Raw genomic sequence first — 23,357 nt, 5'->3', positions numbered from 1 at the left:
GAGGCCTTCCTCCTAATTTAGATCTTTGCCTGCTCAATACCTTCCTGCTGAAGGGCAGGTTCAAGATGCTCACTTCGGCCCTTTGTCTGCCTTTGATCCTGAAAGTGGATGGCAGCTTTCAACCTGCAGCCCTTTTATTATCACATCCCCGTCCTGCAGGCCCACAAGTGCTAACTGCGATTTGTGGTAGGACAGGAGCATATCCATTTCGCTGTGTTCCACTTTGGCCTCACCATTAACTCTCGGGTATTCTGAAAAGTAATGGCAATGCTTACAGCACATCTTCGGAGGTTTCGGTCTTCCCCTACCTAGATGACTGGCTGTTAAGTGGGCTTGCTTCAGAGAGCTGTCACCCGCCTCTAGACCATGGTGAGCCGCCTCATTTTGTTGGGCTTCACTATAAACATACCAAAGTCACACCTGACTCCTTCCCAGGGGATCCCCTGCAAAAAACTATGGATTCAGGCCCAAATCTCTGACAGAGGATGAATGTTTGACATTGGTCAGCATTCCATCCATCATCTGTTCTTTTTTGCATTTGTTGCCCTAAGTGGGATGGGTATACCCAGACGTGGGTCCCATGCTAGCCATTGTACTGGAGCCAAGCTAGCCTGGCTGATAAGGGGGATACCCCAGGATGCTTGTTTCCAGTCCAAGGAGGACCTGGCCTGGCAGTTAGGCTGGATTGTTCCCATGGGGAGCATGTTCAAGACTTATTTACATATGGCTGGGTCCAAAGTGGAATGGCGTGGAGAGGAAAAAAGTAATGGATTCAGGCCCAGATCTCTGACTGGGGGTGAATGATTGACATTGTTCAGCATTTGTTCTTGTTGCGTTTGTCGCCGCAAGTGGGACAGTTATGCCTAGACGTGGGTCCTATGCTAGTAATTGTACTGGAGCCAAGCTAGCCTGGCTGATGAGTGGTGATACCCCGAAACCAGTCCTAGGATGCTTGTCTCTGGTCCGGGGAAGACCTGGCCTAGTAGTTCAGGCTGGACTGTTCCCATGGGGAGCAAGGTCAAGACTGATTTGCATATGGCTGGTTCGAAACTGGAATGGCGTTGTGAGCAAAACAGACTTTGGATTCAGGACCCTACCTCTGACTAGGGAGGAGTGTTTGACATTATTCAGCATTCCATCCATCATCTGTTCTTATAGAATTTTTCTCTGCTTTTTTTGCAGTTGCCCGCCCAGCCATCCCTCTTCAATTCCCCTATTGTACATAGGTTTCTAAAAGGTCATGTTCATCTCTTTCCTCTGCCATGTATCATGCCTCTTGTTTTAACTTTTTTGAGCCACTTCATAATTATCCTCTCAGGCTCCTTACAATCAAGACAGCCTTCCTCATGGGAATCACATCTGCCCAAAGAGTAAGCGAGCTTAAGGCTACATCACCCAAGCCTCCATATCTTCCCATCTATCATGAAAAACTGGTCCTTTGCACTAGGGGCTCCTTTCTACTTAAAGTGGTCACTCCATTTCACGTAGGCCAGTCCATCATTTTGCTTACTTGTTATGCACCTCCACATCCCTCTAAAAAAGAACAACTCCACCACCTGGACCCATAAAGAGTGTTGATGTTCTACTTCGACTACACAAAAGTGTTCCAAGTGGACAACCAAGCCTTCGTGGGGTATGTCAGAGCAAAGACAGGTCAGCTGTGCAGAAGGAGACCATCTCCAGATGGGTTAACACTGCATTAAAATCTGCTACGCACTGGCCAAAAAGCAGCCCCCTGATTGCTAGCGATCTCATTCCTCCCGAGATAAAGCTCCAACTGCTGCATTAGCACAGTGAGTTAAGGTTCTGGGCATCTGCCAAGCAGCAATATGGGCCTCTCTGCACATGTTTTCAAAGCACTACTGCTGGACAGTCAGGTCAGTAGGGATGGGCACTTAGCCCATTCGGTCCTGCTGGATTTACTCGTCTGAAATTGGTCTGCAAAGCCACCTCCAATGATGGTATTGCTTGGGTATCTATTCTGAGGTAAGAAATCTGCGGCTAGAAGTCTGTCAGATGAATAAGTAACTTACGTTCGGTAACTCCTGATCTGGGAGATTCTATAACTAGCCACAGATTCCTTACGGACTCACTCATCCTCCCCGTTTCAAATGTATTTCTAGGGTTATTACCCTTTCAAGGCCTTAGTTTTCAACACCGGTGACCATTGTTCTTTGTGTCTCTGCGCTCCTGATGTGCCTGGGTGACACCTATTATATAGGCCCCACAAATGTCACTTCCAACGTGGAGGTTACCAAAAATGTCACGCAAAGCTAAACAACGCCACCTACAGACACGCATTGATACTGCTCACGATAAATCTTCCAGATCCCATCTGACACCTGGGGATAATTCTAAGGTAAAAAATCTGGAGCTTGATATAGCCCAATGGTTCCCAACCTTTTCATTTCTGTGGACCCCCACTTTAACATTAGTGGATCCCAGGGATCCCCACTGAATCATCATTGGAATCTGGGGACCCCCGCCTGAGTCATTACTGGAAGCTGGAAACCTAATTTGTTAATATTTGTTAATATTTTTTAATTTTCTAAGCAGTTGCGGACCCCCTGAGAATGCTTCACGGACCCCCAGGGGTCCCTGGACTACAGGTTGGGAACCACTGATATAGCCTGTACCACATAAGGCGTTACTGAAGGTAAGTAACTTATCTATCAGTTGTCTAAGAGAAATCCATTGGAAAACAAAGAGGGCCTGATTGGACTACCTCACTTTTTCTCCCAACAGTGCCTCCTGGTCTGTGGCCTCAAAAGCAGCTAATATGTTCTTACATTCTTAGTTATATTCTTCTCACTGTGATAACAAGAGAAAATAGGTTTATTGATATTTTAGATAATTAGTTACAGCTTTTATTTTCCTTTTCTGGAGTTATACTGAATATTTGGAAATTGGTGCAGGACAGTAAGAGAGAACCCATGACAGTATTCATCTTCCCATTTTAATGTATCACAATACTCTTCCCATAACCTCAACCTTCTCCAATTTGTTTTTGCAATTCATATTTTTTTCTTGTGCTAGGACCAAAGGCACGACTTATGCTGAGATATCCAGATGGCAAAAGAGAACAGATTGCATTCCCTGAACAAGCTAAACTTCTGGTGAGTGTCTGGCAACCTTAATTTGGGTCTGTGAAAACTAGCAATTTGACCGCACGCATTTAATCTTTAGTACTGTATATAAGAATCGGATAAGTCTCCTATTTAGCATCACATCCGTTCGGTACTGCACTTTGCACACATTTGTTGTAGATTGTGTAGTGAGCTTTAGCAGTGAATAAGGTGCTAAGGGTTGCGGTGCAATGGTGTGAAAAAGGTTTAATCTGTTTTTTTATATATATCGATGGCATGTGTAGCTGCAGATACACATGCTGTGCATACGTCTGCCATCTAGTGTTGGGCTCGGAGTGTTACAAGTTGTTTTTCTACAAAGAAGTGTTTTCGAGTCACGGGATCGAGTGACTCTTCCTCTTCGGCTCCATTGCGCATAGGCATCGACTCCATGTTAGATTGTTTTCTTTCTGCCATCGGGTTCAGACGGGTTTCCTATCGCTCCTATAGTTTGAGTCAGAAAAGTTTCAAAACTCTCTATTTCTCGTCGGTATTGTTTCGATCACGTTCCATCTTCTATCGACATTACGGTACCGTCGGATCAAACATCTTTACTCGCCCTTCGGGGCGCCAGCGCCCAACTCTGGCCTAGTCTGGCCGACCGCGTGGAAGCCTCATGGACCGTACTCCATTCCGCTTTTGTCCTCGGTGCCACGCTAAATTCCCTTACATGGACCAACATCTCATCTGTAATCTCTGCCTTTCCCCAGACCATTGGGAAGAAAATTGCGAGGCTTGAAGATCCTTCTGATCCAAGAAAATGCTCCAAGGCAGAAGAGGATGGAGACCCAAGATTTTATCCAAAAGCACCGAACGTCTCAATGTCGAAGAGGAGGAGGGCATGCAGACTGCTGCCTCCGTTCGAGGATCCGACTCCGAGCAGGAGTCCGAGGAGGACAGACCGGTCACGGCAGGACAGCACGTGAGCACGTCTGCCCCTGTCCCAGCCAAGCCCAGACATAAGGCCTTGGGACACCACTGCCGGAAGGCCATGGCTCGACCCAAAAAAAGACCTTCGGTGACCAACCCACAACTTTGGCACCAAAAAAGGCCACTCCTCCCAAGCCATCGGACTCTAGCCGAAGCTCTGTCTCCGAGCCAAGCAAACATCGCTCTTTCGAGTCCAAATCTCGAAAATCATTTTCAGAGCCGAGATCATCCTCAACCCCGACTTTTATGATATCGAAAAAACAAGCTTGGGAGCTGAAAAAGCCTATTTACACAGAGGAGAATGGACTTTCACAGGCACTTAAAGAAAGCCATGAAGCTACTGAGGGAGACTCACAAATGGAGGCAATGGATGAAAGGCAAGACAGGCTTCACATCCATAAAGAAACTAGCAAAATTTTAACAGCACCTCCTCAAAAACCAAAGAGGAAATTATCCTTTCAAGAGGAATGGGACACTGCACAGCCTCCAGCTAAAGTGCCAAGAACAAAGGAGAAACCTCCACCTCCTCAGTTTTCTCCTCCTCAGTCTCCCCCTCACTCTCCACATTTACATCTCTCTCCCCCTACTAGTCCTACACCTATGCAGTCACCAGCACACATTTGATTTGCAGCAGGACAATGTTGGATCCATGGGATCTTTATGACCCGGACCCCATTCCAGACAGTAACCCAGATTGCTATCCCTCTAAGCCTTCACCACTAGAGGATAGTACAGGCTACACTCAAGTCATAGCTAGGGTGCCATCGTATCACAATGTCGCCATACATACTGAGCCATTAGAGGATGATTTCCTTTTAATACACTCTCCTCTACACATGCAACTTATCAGTCGCTTCCTATGCTCCCCGGCATGTTAAAACATGCTGACCAGATATTCGAGGAGCCAGTAAAAGCAACAGTTACACCAGACTCTGTAGTCGTGGGCGCAGCCAGAAAAAGAGCACGTTAGCAGTCATCAGGTGATGCATTCTCTCCCCCCCAGACAAAGAGAGTATGAAGTTTTATGCTGCGGGAAGAGGGTGGCATCTTAGGAGGCAGCTAACCAGTGGAGGATAGCCAACTCTCAGGCATTGTTGGCCAGATATGACAGGGCCCACTGGGTTGAGATGAAAGACATAATTCAACATCTACCCAAGGAACATCAAAAAAGGGCACAACAATTAGTAGAGGAAGGGCAAGCCATAACCAATAATCAGATCAGGTTAGTCCTAGACTCTGCAGATACAGCAGCCAGAACCATCAACACTGCTGTAACCATAAGAAGACATGCATGGCTTAGGTCTTCAGGATTCAAGCCTGAAATACAACAGGCAGTCCTCAATATGCCGTTCAACCCAAAACAACTTTTCGGCCCAGAGGTGGACATGGCAATTGAAAAAATGAAAAAAGATTTAGACACCGCAAAGACCATGGGTGTTATGTATACCACGCAATACAGGGGATCCATTCGTAAGCTCCAATATAGAGGTGGATTTAGAGCCCAAACTGCAGAGGCATCCACCTCAGAACCAAAGTCGGCCTACCAACCTCAATATCAACAAGGTGGTTTCAAAGGTACTTATAGAGGCCAGTACACCAGAGGCAGGGGGAAAATATCAACCAACAAGCCTCACAACAAACTAAGCAGTGACTTGTACCATCCCTTCCCGATTCACACCTCACCTGTGGGGGGAAGACTGCAAAGGTTCCACAACGATTGGCTACCCATTACCACAGACAGCTGGGTATTATCAATTATCCGCAATGGCTATTGCGTAGAATTGACACAAACTCCACCAAATATTCCACCAAGACCACACAAGCTGTCCACACACCATATCGCTCTGTTGCAAGAAGAAGTCAAATCTCTATTACTCAAACAAGCAATAGAAGCTGTGCCACAAAATCAAATAGGGACAGTAGTTTACTCACTGTATTTCCTCATTCCCAAAAAGGACAGGACCCTAAGGCCAATATTAGATCTCAGAACCCTCAATCTTTACATCCTGTCAGAACACTTTCACATAGTAACACTACAGGATGTTATCCCACTACTTCAACAACACGATTTCATGGTAACATTAGACCTCAAGGATGCGTATTTTCACATACCCATCCATCCAGCGCACAGAAAAATATCTCATGTTTGTCATTCAAGGAAAGCATTATCAGTTCAAAGTGTTACCCTTCGGAATAGCAACAGTTCCCAGAGTATTCACAAAATGCCTGGCGGTAGTCACAGCCTACCTAAGAAGACAACACATTCATGTCTTTCCATAGCTGGGCTAATAAAATCAAACAGTCATACACAGTGTCAAAACCATCCGTATTATGTAATACAAAACCTGCACACCCTAGGGTTCTCCATAAACTACCAAAAGTCACATCTACAACCTGTGCAAATTCAACAGTATTTAGGGGCGCCACTAAATACTCAAAGAGCGCTAGCAAGCCCAAATCCACAAAGAATACAAGCATTTCACAATATATTAGCACAAATACAGACAGGCCAACAGTACACTGTCAAATTCGTCATGAAAGTATTGGGCATGATAGCATCCTGTATTGCGATTGTTCCACATGCAAGACTAAGCATGCGGCCCTTACAACAGTGCCTTGCACAGCAATGGTCACAGGCACAGGGTCAACTTCAAGATCTAGTATTGATAGACTGCCAAACATACATGTCCCTTCAGTGGTGGAATTCCACAAACCTAAACAAAGGGCGGCCATTTCAAGACCACATGCCTCAGACCATACTTAAAACAGATGCATCAATGATTGGCTGGGGAGCTCACCTCAACAATCACAACGTTCAAGGACAATGGGAGACCAAACACAAACAGTTACACATAAATCACTTAGAGTTGTTAGCGGTATTCCTAGCACTCAAAGCTTTTCAGCCTCTTCTCACACACAAGAATATCCTTATCAAAACAGACAACATGACAACAATGTATTACCTAAACAAACAAGGAGGGAACCATTCATCCCAACTCTCCCTCCTAGCCCAAAAAAATTGGAAATGGGCAATCCTCAACAAGATTCACCTGGTAGCACAGTACATTTCAGGGCTACACAACCAATTGGCAGATGTTCTCAGCAGAAATCATCAACAAACACACTAGTGGGAGTTTCACTCTCAAGTACTTCAACGATACTTTCAACAGTGGGGAACACCAGACATAGATCTGTTCGCCACCAGTGAAAACGCAAAATGCCAAAACTTCGCATCCAGATACCCACATCCCCTATCCAAGGGCAATGCTCTATGAATCAATTGGTGAGGGATATTTGCTTACGCTTTTCCCCCCTCTCCCTCTCATTCCATTTCTAGTCAACAAACTGCGTTAAAACATGCTCAAACTGATACTCATAGCGCCAACATTGAGCACGTCAACCATGGCACACAACACTATTAGACCTGTCAGGAGTACCACATATCAAACTCCCAACCAGACCAGATCTATTGACACACAACAAAGGGCAGATCAGGCATCCAAAACCCAACACCCTCAATCTAGCGATTTGGCTCCTGAGTTCATAGAATTTGGGTATCTACAACTACCAACTGAATGTATGGAAATAATTATAGCAAGCAAGAAAACCCACTACCAGGCAGTGCTACGCCAACAAATGGAAAAGATTTGTGTATTTCTGTCAATCTAAACAAATTACCCCTCTTTCAGCATCAATACAAGATATTGTATGCTATTTTACTCATTTGCAAAAATCAAATTTAGCTTTTTCTTCCATAAAAATATTTGCAAAATATAGAGCACAGCTCCTTATTTAGAGTTCCTGTTATCAAAGCTGTCATGGAAGGGTTAAAACGCATCATCCCACCTAGAACGCCTCCAGTGCCTTTGTGGAATCTAAACATAGCGCTCACGTGACTTATGGGCCCACCATTTGAACCTATGCACTCATGTCAAATACAATTCTTAACATGGAAAGTAGCCTTCCTAGTCGCAATTACTTCATTGCAAAGAGTTAGTGAAATTCAAGCTTTCACAATTCAAGAACCGTTTATACAAGTACATAAGCATGAAGTTGTACTATGAACTAACCCTAAATTTTATCCAAAAGTAGTATCACCTTTTCATATCAAACAAACAGTGGAACTACCAGTCTTCTTCCCACAGCCAGATTCTGTGGCAGAGAGAGCCCTGCATACATTAGATATTAAAAGAGCCTTAATGTATTACATAGATAGAACAAAATCATTCAGAAAAACTAAACAGTTATTTGTGGCCTTCCAGAAACCTCATACTGGTAACCCCATTTCAAAACAAGGTTTAGCAAGATGGATAGTAAAATGCATCCAAACATGTTACCTTAAAGCTAAAAGACAACTTTTAGTTACACCTAAAGCACATTTCACAAGGAAAAAAGGGGCTACAATGGCCTTCTTAGGAAACATACCAATGGCTGAAATATGTAAAGCTGCTACTTGGTCAACAGCATATACATTTACTAAACATTATTGTGTAGATGTGTTAGCAGCACAGCAAGCCACAGTAGGTCAAGCTGTACTAAGAACATTATTTCAAACAACTTCAACTCCTACAGGCTAACCCGCTTTTATGGGAGGAACAACTGCTTTTTATTCTATGCGCAGCATGTGTATCTGCAGCTACACATGCCATCGAACGGAAAATCCCACTTACTCAGTGTACATCTGTTCATGGCATGTTCCGCTGCAAATTCACATGCACCCTCCCACCTCCCCGGAAGCCTGTAGCCGTTTAATTTAAAGAAACACTTGTATGTATATATATATATATATATATGTTCGATGGCATGTGTAGCTGCAGATATCTGGTGTTGGGCTCGGAGTGTTACAAGTTGTTTTTCTTCTAAGAAGTCTTTTCGAGTCACGAGATCGAGGGACTCCTCCCATTTCGATTCCATTGCGCATGGGCGTCGACTCCATCTTAGATTGTTTTTTTTCCTGCCATCGGGTTCGGACGTGTTCCTTTTCGCTCCGTGTTTCGGGTCGGGAAGTTAGTTGGAATCTCGGAAAAATCGTCGGTATTGTTTGCGTTCGGTATCGGGTTAGTTATAACAGATCGACACCGACTTTTGAAGAGCTCCGGTGGCCCTTCGATCCCCCCGTCGGGGCCTGGTCGGCCCGGCCACGTGTCTCTTCAAGGCTGATGGAACGGACCCCATTCCGCTTCTGCACAAAATGCCATAACAAATATCCATATACAGATCAGCATCTGGTCTGTAACTTGTGTCTGTCTCCAGAGCACAAGGAGGATACCTGTGAAGCCTGTCGAGCGTTTCGGTCGAGGAAGACATTAAGAGACCGAAGAGCAAGAAGACTGCAGATGGCGTCGGCGCCGACAGGACAAGGCCGTTTCCAGGAGGAAGAAGAAAGCTTCTCCATCCATGAATCGGACTCGGACGAGCTCGATCCCGAAGAAACGCCGAAAACCGTGAGTAAGACGTCGAAACATGAAACTCACGAGAAGACAACAAAAGCCCAGGGGACGCCACCGCCAACAGGCCATGGCTTAACCCGAAAAATATTATTACTCCAAGAGTGGAGAAAAAATATAAACCGCCACCAACAGACCCCGTGTACATCACACAGCAGCTAACACCGGACTCAGTTGTGGTAGGGGCAGCTCGCAAGAGAGCCAACTCACATACTTCAGGAGATGCACCACCTCCAGATAAGGAAAGTTGCAAATTCGACGCAGCAGGCAAAAGGGTGGCGGCACAGGCAGCAAACCAGTGGCGTATTGCAAATTCACAGGCTTTGTTGGCCAGATACGATAGGGCTCATTGGGACGAAATGCAACATTTTATAGAACATTTGCCCAAGGAGTTCCACAAAAGAGCACAGCAAGTAGTTGACGAAGGACAGAGTATCTCCAACAATCAGATACGGTCAGCTATGGATGCTGCAGACACAGCTGCCAGAACTGTCAACACAGCAGTGACAATAAGGAGACATGCATGGCTGCGTACATCAGGATTTAAACCAGAAATACAGCAAGCTGTGCTCAATATGCCATTTAACGGACAGCAGTTGTTTGGGCCGGAGGTGGACACTGCTATCGAAAAACTTAAGAAGGACACTGACACGGCCAAAGCCATGGGCGCGCACTACTCCCCACAGAGCAGAGGCACATTTCGAAAAACACAGTTTCGAGGGCAAAGCACAGAACCCACGACCTCACAAACAAGGCCCACTTATCAGAGCCAATATCTGCGTGGAAGTTTTCGGGGACAATATAGAGGCGGACAGTTCCAAAAAAATAGAGGATAGTTCCAAAGTCCCAAAACTCCTCAAAATAAGCAGTGACTGACAAGTCACACATCCCCAACACATAACACCTGTGGGGGGGAGACTAAGCAAGTTTTACAAACATTGGGAGGAAATAACAACAGATACTTGGGTACTGGCAATTATCCAGCATGGTTATTGCATAGAATTTCTCAAATTCCCTCCAAACGTCCCACCGAAAACACACAATATGTCAAAACAACATATAGATCTTCTAGGACTAGAAGTTCAGGCGTTGCTACAGAAAGAAGCAATAGAATTAGTACCAAACCAACAGAAAGGAACAGGAGTTTACTCTCTGTACTTTCTCATACCCAAAAAAGACAAGAGTCTGAGACCTATATTAGATCTCAGAACATTAAATACCTACATCAAATCAGATCACTTTCACATGGTGACATTACAAGACGTAATCCCACTGCTCAAACAACAAGACTACATGACAACACTAGACCTAAAGGATGCATATTTCCATATACCGATACATCCTTCACACAGAAAGTACTTAAGGTTTGTATTCCAAGGGGTACACTACCAATTCAAGGTGTTGCCGTTCGGAATAACAACTGCGCCAAGAGTTTTTACAAAATGCCTAGCAGTCGTAGCTGCACATATCAGAAGGCAGCAAATACATGTGTTCCCGTACCTAGACGATTGGTTAATCAAAACAAACACGCTAGAACGGTGTTCACAACACACAAAGTATGTCATAGAAACCCTCCACAAACTAGGTTTCTCAATCAACTACACAAAGTCACACCTTCTGCCGTGTCAAACACAGCAATACTTAGGGGCGACAATCAACACAGCAAAAGGGATTGCCACGCCAAACCCACAAAGGGTTCAGGCATTTCACCATTTAATACAGACCATGTATCCAAAACAAAAAATACAAGTCAAAACAGTGATGAAACTCCTAGGCATGATGTCCTCATGCATAGCCATTGTCCCAAACGCAAGGTTACACATGCGGCCCTTACAACAGTGCCTAGCATCACAATGGTCACAGGCACAGGGTCAACTTCTAGATCTGGAGTTGGTAGACCGCCAAACATACATCTCGCTTCAATGGTGGAACAGTATAAATTTAAACCAAGGGCGGCCTTTCCAAGAGCCAGTGCCACAATATGTAATAACCACAGATGCCTCCATGATAGGGTGGGGAGCACACCTCAATCAACACAGCATCCAAGGACAATGGGACACTCAGCAAAAACAGTTTCACATAAATCACTTAGAACTATTGGCAGTATTTCTAGCGCTCAAAGCTTTTCAACCCATAATAAGCCACAAACACATTCTTGTCAAAACAGACAACATGACAACGATGTATTACCTAAACAAACAGGGAGGGACACACTCAACGCAGTTGTGTCTCCTGACACAAAAAATATGGCATTGGGCGATTCACAACCACATTCGCCTAATAGCACAATTTATTCCAGGAATTCAGAATCAGTTAGCAGACAATCTCTCTCGGGATCACCAACAGATCCACGAATGGGAGATTCACCCCCAAATACTAAACATTTACTTCCAGAGTTGGGGAACACCACAAATAGATCTATTTGCAACAAAGGAAAACGCAAAATGCCAAAACTTCGCATCCAGGTACCCACAAGATCAGTCTCAGGGCAATGCGTTATGGATGAGTTGGTCAGGGATATTTGCTTACGCTTTTCCCCCTCTCCCACTCCTTCCATATCTAGTAAACAAGCTGAGTCAAAACAAACTCAAACTCATACTAATAGCACCAACATGGGCAAGGCAACCTTGGTACACAACACTACTAGACCTCTCAGTAGTGCCTCATGTCAAACTACCAAACATACCAGATCTGTTAACGCAACACAAACAACAGATCAGACACCCAAATCCAGCATCGCTGAATCTAGCAATCTGGCTCCTGAAGTCCTAGAGTTCGGACATTTAGACCTTACACAGGAATGTATGGAGGTCATAAAACAAGCTAGAAAACCTACCACTAGACATTGCTATGCAAATAAGTGGAAAAGATTTGTTTATTACTGCCATAATAATCAAATTCAACCCTTACACGCATCTGCCAAAGACATCGTAGGATACTTACTACATTTGCAAAAATCAAAGCTAGCTTTTTCTCCCATTAAAATACATCTTACAGCAATTTCAGCTTACCTGCAAATTACGCACTCAACTTCTCTATTTAGAATACCAGTCATAAAAGCATTTATGGAAGGTCTAAAGAGAATTATACCACCAAGAACACCACCAGTTCCTTCATGGAACCTCAACATTGTCTTAACACGACTCATGGGTCCACCTTTTGAACCCATGCACTCTTGTGAAATGCAATACTTAACATGGAAAGTTGCATTTTTAATTGCCATCACATCTCTAAGAAGAGTAAGTGAGATTCAAGCATTTACCATACAAGAACCATTTATTCAGATACACAAGCATAAAGTAGTTCTACGAACAAATCCTAAATTTTTACCAAAAGTCATATCACCGTTCCACTTAAATCAAACAGTAGAATTACCAGTGTTCTTTCCACAGCCAGATTCTGTAGCTGAAAGAGCACTACATACATTAGACATCAAAAGAGCGTTAATGTACTACATTGACAGAACAAAACTTATTCGAAAAACAAAACAATTATTTATTGCCTTTCAAAAACCTCATACAGGAAATCCAATTTCTAAACAAGGCATTGCTAGATGGATAGTTAAGTGCATTCAAACCTGTTATCTTAAAGCAAAAACAGAACTGCCTATTGCACCAAAGGCACACTCAACCAGAAAGAAAGGTGCTACCATGGCCTTTCTAGGAAATATTCCAATTACCGAAATATGTAAGGCAGCTACATGGTCTACGCCTCATACATTTACCAAACACTACTGTGTAGATGTGTTAACGGCACAACAAGCCACAGTAGGTCAAGCAGTACTACGAACATTGTTTCAAACAACTTCAACTCCTACAGGCTGAACCACCGCTTTTGGGGAGATAACTGCTTACTAGTCTATGCACAGCATGTGTATCTGCAGCTACACATGCCATCGAACGGAAAATGTCACTTACCCAGTGTACATCTGTTCGTGGCATTAGTCGCTGCAGATTCACATGCGCCCACCCGCCTCCCCGGGAGCCTGTAGCCGTTCAGAAGTTGATCTTGAACATTTGTAAATTTGTAAATGTGTAAATTTGTAAATACATAACTTTAAACTACATTAGGTACATACCTATTCACTCCATTGCATGGGCACTATTACTAGTATACACAACTCCTACCTCACCCTCTGCGGGGAAAACAATCTAAGATGGAGTCGACGCCCATGCGCAATGGAGTCGAAATGGGAGGAGTCCCTCGATCTCGTGACTCGAAAAGACTTTCGTCGAAGAAAAACAACTTGTAACACTCCGAGCCCAACACCAGATGGCGGGATGTGCACAGCATGTGAATCTGCAGCAACTAATGCCACGAACAGATGTACACTGGGTAAGTGACATTTTCCATATGTATGTGTGTGTATGTATATATATATATATATATATATATATTTATATATATATATATATATATATATATATATATATATATATATTTATATATATATATATATTTTCCATTTGCATGGACATTTCTTTTCTTTATACTCTATCACTCCTACCTTACCCTCCGCGGGAAAACAATCTAACATGGAGGCGATGCCCATACGTTTTATATATATATATATATATATATATATATATATATATATAAAGACTGTTAGCAGTGTGGTCTGTGTGCGGTTGTCAGTAGTGTATATAAGATCAGGTACATCTTAAGGATTTCGGGGGACATTGGCCAAACGTATTTTGGGGGCCCCTGTTCGGAACAGCTTTGAATCTGTGATCCAATTTCAGCTCTTTCATGCCCTCTTTGACCAGGTCACAGTGTGTGCAGAAGCACACTAGTCGAAATTCTAAATGTGTTTACATGTATTATTCAGGGATAGTGACATGTTCTTCTTAATATTGTAACACGGCACCAGCTCACTAACATTACTACAAATAATCTCTGTGACACCCTCCGGTTTCTCATATGTGATATCCTGTTTTGAACTAAAAGAAACTTTTATGACTATTGCATGAAACATAAACATCCCATTAAAAATAAATTCAAGGAAAACTGTATTTAAAACAATCTGTTTAAGAATTATTCAAGGCCATCAAAGCAAGCCTCTCTGCATCACAGAGTTGGCTCTGCTGGGGGGGGGGGGGCAGAAAGGCTGGGGCCCTGGGCCTGAACCCACTATGCCCATGCCTTAAAACGTCTCTGTATGCAATACTAATCAGGCAGGCTGTTGTGTGTACGTTTGCCTTGGCATTGTAGAGAGTGGATGTGCTTTTTAGCAATTGGCATGGATGCAGAATAACATGATCCTAGATTCTTCCATGCAGTTGAGGGTGTTCTGAAAACGCATATTTTAAATTATATATTGAATTTAATGTATATTTAACATGCCGAAAGCATTTGGAACCCCTGACTTCACCAAGACTTATTTGCTCTTTTTTTGTTGCACAACTAGGTGGAAGAGCACTTTATAGAAAGCCGGGTTACCAGGTGTAGGTTCCAAACCAAAGATTACATTACATTAATTTCAAAGCAAATACGGCTAAGGCTTAAAGAGGATTAAATCACACATTCTGGAGCAAGTTACAGAAGTGTGAGAATATTGACCAGTACATTGGTCAAATACGGGGTAATGTAGTAAGAAATTAAATATACAGCAAAAATGTAACCTATTAGTTGGTGTATTATTACCAGTATACAAGGCTGCGTATACAATACAAGTAGGATCAAAAATTAAAACAAATATATCAAACGGTGCAAAATGTGTTAATATGTAACATGCTAGAAAAGGTAGACAATATAGTCAAAGACAGTACTCACCAATAGGAAATCCTCAAGTGTTAAAATTACTTTTGAAAAATGATCCTTTTTTTAATTTTATTTTTAAAGGTTTTATAAAAAAGAAAATCACCTGATGCCTGGTGGGGTGGAATACCATATCCTGTTTGCACTTTTAGAGATTGATGGTTTTAGAGTCTTTTACAATTCTTAATAATGGGATTACCAGAATTGAGCAGTATCTACTGGTTAGTTGTCGTTGGCCCCATACGATAGGGCTACATAGATAGTGGAGTGTCTTGTGAGTAATGCGTGCCAGTTTCTAAATACTTCTTTTGTTAATAGGGAGTCAGATCAGAGTAAAAGGAATTGGAGGAATAGAGTTGTATTTTCTTCTGGCAGTGGTTATCCCGGGTGCTAAGAATAGCATGGTGTTGACAGAACAGGATCCAAAAACATCTTTCTTCACAGTGTTCTTTTTAAATTTAATATGTCTGCTCTCATGGATGGTTTCAGAACACGTCTATTCTAAAAGTGTTATGTTTAGGATACACTTTGCCTGTTTTCAGGTGTTTAAATTGTTGTACACTGTTTTGTTAATCTTTAAACATTTTCCTTAAAAATCATGCTGTCTGACACACTTCTTTCTTGCAGTATTGATAATCTTTAAAGTGATGTATACTTTTGTGGGAATACAGGTTTGTCACATGGTCATTTTGTTCCATGTACTAGGTTGAAAACACAGCGCACAACAAACAAAATATAACCTTTGGTCTGGGTTTTGACTCTAGAGCCGTAAATAATTGTCACAGGATTTTCTAATAATAGGAGCACGCCATCTGCAAAAAGGATGCTCTTGTGCTCTTCCCTTGTGTGAAAAAGCAAGATTAGTACTCTGGAAGAAAAGCTCCCTCCAAAGTAGCAATATAATGCCTTGTTGGGTAAACTATAGTTCAAATGAGAAAACCTGTGACGCAAAAATTGTATAAGGGAATCTAGAAACAAGAATTTTGAAAGATCCCGTCCCCTGCAGGAACAACGGAGATGGAAAAGTCAATGTTAGTCTCTGTGTAGTGCCGAAAGCAACCTCTTGAGGCCACTCTAGCACCCAAAAAAACATTCCAGTTATCAGCATGCTGTACTTCCTCACTAAGGCCAGGCAGGCAAAGCAGAAGTAAAGTACACAAAGTTGTTCCCAGTCTTCTCATGATGGTGAATATCCTCCACCGTGCTACGCCTAAAGTTCCCAAACTAGAATTGGTAGCTTCCTAGTTAGACGTCACACATACCAGTGGTTGGTAGGCTCAGCTACTTTATTCATCTAGAGCTTTTCCGTCTTCAGGCTGCATTCAAGAGAAGAAGTCTGCAAGAAATGAGAGGATAAGGGAGACAGTAATTTGGCAAACATAGGGTGAGGAGGAGTCTGGGATAAGCCAATTCCCTGGTTATACACATTGGCAACATCAGTGAACCAATCACCTTTTCCGAGTCAAAAGTAAAGCAAGAGGAAACTCCAACAGATCTGACTCTAGCTCGAATACAGGATTTTATCAAAAACTGGAAGCCATTTCCAGAGGCAAACGGGTTGTAAATATTGTTTGTCATGGGTACTGGCTAGACTTCATTCAAAAGCTTCAACAATGCCACTAAAGCATAGGCATTTCAAGAAGGAGCAATTGCAACTCCTGCAAAAGAGGTCCAAGAGCTGTTGACAAAGGACAGTATCGAAGAAGTGCAGTAAAATGAATTAAACACAGGTGTATACTCAGTTTACTTTCTTGTCCCAAAATAAGGCCTGACCAGACAACCTGTTCTAGACCTGAGCTTTGTAAATAAGTACTTTAAGACGCAAAAGATTTAAATGACAACATTGCAAGGTGGTATACCTTTGCTAGACACAGGGGAATACCTAGCAATAGTAGAACTCTAGGACGCTTACTTCACATACCCACTCACACAGCACACACAAAGTACCTAAAGTCCCTAATGGTGGGAGAAAATCACCAATTCAAAGTCCTACCGTTTCAATTAAGTCAGCGCAAAGTTCTTTACCAAGACACTGGCAGTGGGATCTGCACACCTCAGTGGACTATTGGCTAGTTAAAGCAAACACCTTAAAGGTTTGCCAAGGAAACATATTAAAGTATTAGTACTACACCAACCAGTGTGAAATTTTCCTTAGTTTTATGCAAGACTTTCATAAGCGTTTTTTTAACGTGTTGGCAGCAGAATTATAGCTCTTTAATAAAGACAGCCATTTTAATTGAGATTGTGCTTCATAAGAGTTGTCTCAGGAAGGCTAGCTCTCATTTCTGTACCTATTCTTCAGATAACATGCACATAATCCATCAAGAGTAAAATAGTAAAAGATCTGTTCTACCTCCTTCATCTTCTTCCATTCACCCCTCTACAGACCTCTGTGAGTCTCTGTATTTTCAGGAGAAGATCCTAATAAATCCATCAGTCCTAATACCTTAATACAGCCGATATAGGTCACTTTTGATGCCTCTCCTCGTCCTTTGCCTTTTCTTTCTAACTTTGCCACTCTTTCACTTGAAACAGTCTCCCTGCACATCCTCATCATTGTCTCGTTCACTGAGTAATCATGCCCTGAAAACATATTCCAATTAAAATTGACTTTATAGGACCAGTGCTCTGTCTTGCTTTTAGTACCTCTTTAGCTGAAGCCTCGGTGCCCAACCAGTCGAAGGGAGCAATGGAAAGTCCCTGCTCTGAAGGAATTATCAGGCTTAACACTAAGAGCTTACTCAAGTTTTCTGGAAAGCGTTGTGAATTATCAGCAGTCAGCTTTTTTGGAAGAACAAAACTGTATCAACCAAGCTTGAAGAGTCTTTCGCCCCTGCATTGACTCAAATAGTTGTTCTTATAGTGGCTGTCAATATTCTGATGCTATTAGATAAAGGAGGAGGTTCGGCGATAATTCAGTATCAAAGTGCCACTTTTGACACTGTCCACAGGTTTGTCCTCCTTCACCTTTTAAATTCGGTGGGCATTCATAATACTTATCTGGCTTTCCTCCTGTATGAATCACTCTTCTAAAACTCTTGTGTGCTGTTCCTCATGACTCGTGCCGTAGCTGCACTCTTTTTGAATATCTACCTCACGCCCTGGTTAATATCATCCTTAACTTTGGCTTTTCTTTTATTTTACATGCTGACTGCTTTCCATTTGTCTTTTGCAGACCAGATTATTACTTCCACAACTTCTGACAAATTCTGTGTAAGTCTTTTCCCCGTTACAGACCGGATGACCACCAGTGCACTGAAGTTCAATGGCGATACAATAGAAGTGCTGTTATTTGGCAGTGCTTCCTCTACCTACTAATCTTGTTGGTGGCCCTCTGAATGCGCATGTGCCTCCATCCCTTCTTACTCTGCAAACTGTGTACATTTTTGATGCGTCTCTCATTTCTGTGAAACAAAATAATGCTTTCTGCTGTTATCTGTGAATACTGCTTTAAAGTATCCTGATGCTCTCTTCTGACACACATTGATGGTACTGGCTATTCTTTTCCATACTGATTATAGCAATTCCTTATGTCTGCACCTACCTAAATTCCTAATCTTATACATTCAATTCAGAAACTTATCCAGCTCCTTCTAAAACTTCCTCTATTACTGCTTAGAGCAAGAATCTTCATTGGCTTCCAGTGAGGAAAAACACTTGCTCTTTTAAGTCGATGTACATCTACTATCAAACCCTCCACTACCTGTGTCCTACATTAATCACATCTAGTATACTCTATATACCCTCTTAAATGGGCACTGTGTTCTGCTTAAGACTATCTGGCGACTATCCCCTGTATTACATGGGCCCATCTGAGTGGGTGAGCTTTTTTTTTCTCACACCCAGATACTAGAATGCCTTACCCATACACTTACAGGTAGAATGCGGATCCAGAGTTAGTTCCTACTTTTTTCTCGTCAATCGACAAAGTTGTTTTTATTCACAATTTGTTTCCAGTGGGCAAGGGAACATGTGCACGCTTAAAACTGTAGGATTTAAGCGTTGTCGGAACTGTCACAAACAAATGTCCCTGTAAGGTTTTTGTCTGGGCCTCAACTCCAAGGTGTGTGCCCTCGTGAAGGTAATCAGAGTGAAGGCAAGCTAAATGTCCCTGAACACCTCAGGAAGTCAAGCAAGGACTATCCCTGCTCGAGTCAAGGGCACAGACTCGTTCACGTTTTCAAGGCCCAGTCGCTGGTGGTCTTTATTACGATATAACTATTCAGTTAAGTTCTAGTGGGCCACGCAAACTCTCCCTCTGAGACGAGGCAAGGATGCTGACGTGCCCACCAGTCTAATTCTAGTCCTCCTCGGAGGAACTGATTCTGCAGCTTGGGCCCATGCACCCCAAATTCCTGGGTCCGTCGTTGATGCCACAACAGATTGAAGTGTATAAGAAAACCATGTGCCACAATTTTTGGCACCCTATTGGCTCCTCTGGCGCACTTTTGAGCCCCATGGTTCTTAACAGGCCTGCAGTCAGGTTAATGGTATTGGGTCCACCTTTGGTGCGGTCTGTACCTGCTGAATACACTTTGGGTTCAGCTCTGCCTTTCGAGTGGACTCCATACTTAACATTACAAAGCTTGCTAGTTTTGCTGTGTCAAGGCTGGCACCTATGCTAGAGGAGGACATTGATTGATTTGTTCTGTTCGTTCCGAACCAAATCTCCCTCGTTCAAAGCTGCGTTACAGCACAGTTCAGAGGCACCCTGCCCAGGTACATTCTGACACTGGCAAAAGATTACACGCTGCCTCCAGTGCTCTACCAGCCTTTCTGATCATAATCATATACTGACCAGAGTTAACCACCAGTTAGCGATAATGGTGGGGATGCATTTGCCCCACTATAAGATGACTGCAGCCTTCACATGGACCTATAAGAGGCCAGTGGGCTGCACACTTCTCCCGACATGGGGATGGTTTCCCCACTTGTCCTTCCACAGAGAAGTCTGCTTATTTTGCCATGGTCATTAGATGGGTGGCAGACTTTTTGGATCTACTGTCATCTTGCATTGAGATAAGAAAACAACATCTTTACGGAGGTGTTACAGCCCAGACAGTCCTCCCTGGAACCCCTACTGCCATTCTTGAGGCCCTTACCAACACCCTCATGGACACTTGGAACAAACCTTGCTCTTGTCCACCTGTAAACGGACAGGTGCATGTCATCTCAGACACAGTCCTGGTTACCATGCTTTTCTAAGGCAGCACACTACAGTATAGTACAGGCCTTCACTAGCAAGGCTAAGCCCAGTTCTTTCCGACAACCTAGCCCCCGTCGCCCCAGGTGAGAGTGAAAATGAGTTGAGGCATTTGGGAAAAGGATGTTTTATTCCCCTAGCCTAGTCTGTTTATCAGTCAATGCCAAGTATTTGCTGGGCAGGTACTCCAATGCCTTATGGGACTCAGCTGATGAAATTTTACCTGGCGTGCTGGCAGACTTGCACACTAATTTGGCTCATATTTTTCACGGTAGTCAGGATGCATCCAAGTAGATCATCAGGTCAGGCCTCGACACAACAGACTGTTTAAACAGTGACGTTGATACTAGTGTAATGCTCTGGCACAAGTGTGGATGAGATCTCATGCCTCTATGGTGACTTTTAGTCATCACTCACAGACTTGTCTTTTGATGGGTCTTGATTGTTTAGAGAGAAGGCTGGCTCTCCCTTTGAGTGCATTACAGAAAGTTTCCCTAATGCACGCTCCCTCGGCCTTGCACGCCCTCAAGACAGTATGCAGCAGTTCCACCCCTTTTGAGACATTGCTAGAGTTTTGGCCTCAGACCACATCAAGACCCACAACCCAACAGCAGGCACCCCAGTCCTGTTGAACAGGGGATCCAGCAGGCAATGCCCAGACCTGCAATAAGAATGAACCTCCCAGTCACCAGTTCCTCAGCCAGCAGTCTCCATGTCTTTTTAGTTTGCCCTTAGCAGCACACAAACACCCCATACGACGCAGGATCAGTCATTTTTTCTAGAAGTTGCACCACACCATATCCTACAGGTGGGTCTTGCAGATAGTCCAATAGGCTATAACTTGCCATTCTATTTTATCCCCCTGCATCTTCCACCCTCACAGGTTGGCTTTCGGAGGACCTCTAGCCTATTTTGCTGCTGGTGATATAGGCAAAGGACCCATAAAGGGAGAATCCCAGTCTCTGGGGTCCAAACTGGGTGTTACTCCTGATATTTCCTAGTGCGGAGTCCTCCATCCTATCCTAGATCTTCAGCCCTTTTTCTGTGGAAGGACAAAATCAAGTTGGTCACACTGGCCCATGGTCTATATGCCATGGACCCAGGATACTGTATAGTGATGTTGGACATGCAGGATGGCTATTTATGTATCAATGTCCTGCAGACCCACAGGTGCTACCTGCGTTTCAAGGTGGCCAAGAGCATTTTCAGTTTGCCATACTACCTTTTTGCCTTACCCGTGATCCTCCGGCGTTCACACAGGTGATGGCGGTGGCCACTGCCCATCTTTGGAGGTCAGGAGAACTAGTCTTTCCCTTTTTCGACCGCTTGCTGTTAAAGGTGGCCTCGCCAAAGTCCCTCATGGACCACCTCTAGACCGCATCTAACCGCCACACTTCACTTACGTTCATGATCAACTGACCAAAGTCAACCGAGCTCCTTCATAGAGTTTCCCTTTCATTGGAGCCAGCCTGTACACAGTGCAAGTTTGGGCCTTCCGTCTAGATCAGAAAGTCAGGACATTTGAGCTATGTTCCCGATGTTTCATCCTACTCGTTGATCATGCCAGATGGCATATATAGACTCTGCAGTGACATCTGAAGTCTGAGCTCAACACGAGGAACCCTATCAAATTTTGAGGTTTCAGAGGAAACTGCATATCATCTATATTGGTCTCTGCTCAGCTGCATAGGAGCAGCAGCAGAATCACCAGAGCGTACGGTTGTGACAGATGCATTGCTTCCGGGCTGGGAAGGTCATTTGAGAGAGATGAAAATCAGAGGGCTCCAGGCTCCGGTGGAGACAGGCTTCCAGGTCCACTTCCTGCAGGATATTTGCTTGATGTTGAAAACCTTTATACTGTTCATCAAGGGAAGGCTGGTTGAGTTCCTCACAGACAGCACCACTTCCATGTGGTATTGCAACAACCAGGAAGGGATGGGGTTCGGAGCTCTGTGTTGAGACACTAGGCCTCTAGAAGTGGCTGCATCATCATGGCATCTCCATGATCGTGCAACACCTGGTGTTGACTTTAAATGCCAGGTTGGAGGAATTCAGCCAGTGATGCCTAGAGGATCACAAATGCCAACTGCATCCAGAGGTGGTCCAGGGCGTCATATAGCAATGGGGAGAAGCCTGACTCCATTTCTATTTTTTTCTCCACTACCTAGAATGCCTTTCTCCACCTTTATAAGTTGGGTTTCTCCAGAAGGCTCTCTTTGTGACCTATTCATCTGAGAGTAGAGCAGAGGACTCCTGCATTCCTTCCCAGAACTACCTCTCCCGCACAGGGTTCTGGATAAGATCAGAAACGGCCAGGCCCAAGTAATCCTACTAGGTCCTGATTTGGCCAAGAGTGTGGTGCCTGTAACTTCTGGGCATGATCATCTGTCCTCTGGTCATACTGCTACTTCAGGAGCATTTCCGGTCACAATAGTAGGACAGAATCTTACACCAAGCCTGTGCAAGCAATACCTCAGAGTATGGATATTGAGCAGTGACAGTTGACTGCATTTGATCTACCTCCCAAAGTAGTAGATATCATCCTTGCAGCATAGTTTGTTTACACACCAACCGCTTTACAGGCCATTCACACACCTTTCATGCGTGACACACAAACCAATTCCCACCGTCAGCTGCATGCCCAGCACATTACAACACTCATTTCAACAAAGAGCGCCATTCAAAGGCCCATCACTTTCATTCCCCCTACAGGACTGTCACAGCAATTTCACCGTTTGGCTGCTGACTGAGTGTGGACTGGCGTTTGGCTGGCAATGTGCGTGTAGTGAACAGCAGCAAGTCACTACACACAGAACTCCAGCCAAATGGCATCTCTCACACAACACCAGCCAACTACCACTCCATGCACACCGCCAACCAAGCTCCAGTCCACGC

The 23,357-nt window shown here is 43.8% G+C and overlaps 1 protein-coding gene across 1 annotated transcript in view; it reads left to right on the top strand.

Annotated features, from left to right (window-relative positions):
• Positions 1 to 23,357, top strand: part of UBXN7 (UBX domain protein 7) — a 484,260-nt gene that overhangs the window by 449,312 nt on the left and 11,591 nt on the right. The window contains exon 10 of the mRNA XM_069213616.1: positions 3,037 to 3,116. Within this exon, the coding sequence (XP_069069717.1) occupies positions 3,037 to 3,116 (80 nt within the window). The remainder of the gene's footprint in view (positions 1 to 3,036; positions 3,117 to 23,357) is intronic.

Source organism: Pleurodeles waltl, chromosome 11 (genome assembly GCF_031143425.1).
Source record: "Pleurodeles waltl isolate 20211129_DDA chromosome 11, aPleWal1.hap1.20221129, whole genome shotgun sequence".
Classification (NCBI taxonomy): domain Eukaryota; kingdom Metazoa; phylum Chordata; class Amphibia; order Caudata; family Salamandridae; genus Pleurodeles; species Pleurodeles waltl.
Note: the sequence above shows the minus strand (reverse complement) of the source record. Positions and strands in the feature narration are given on the sequence as shown.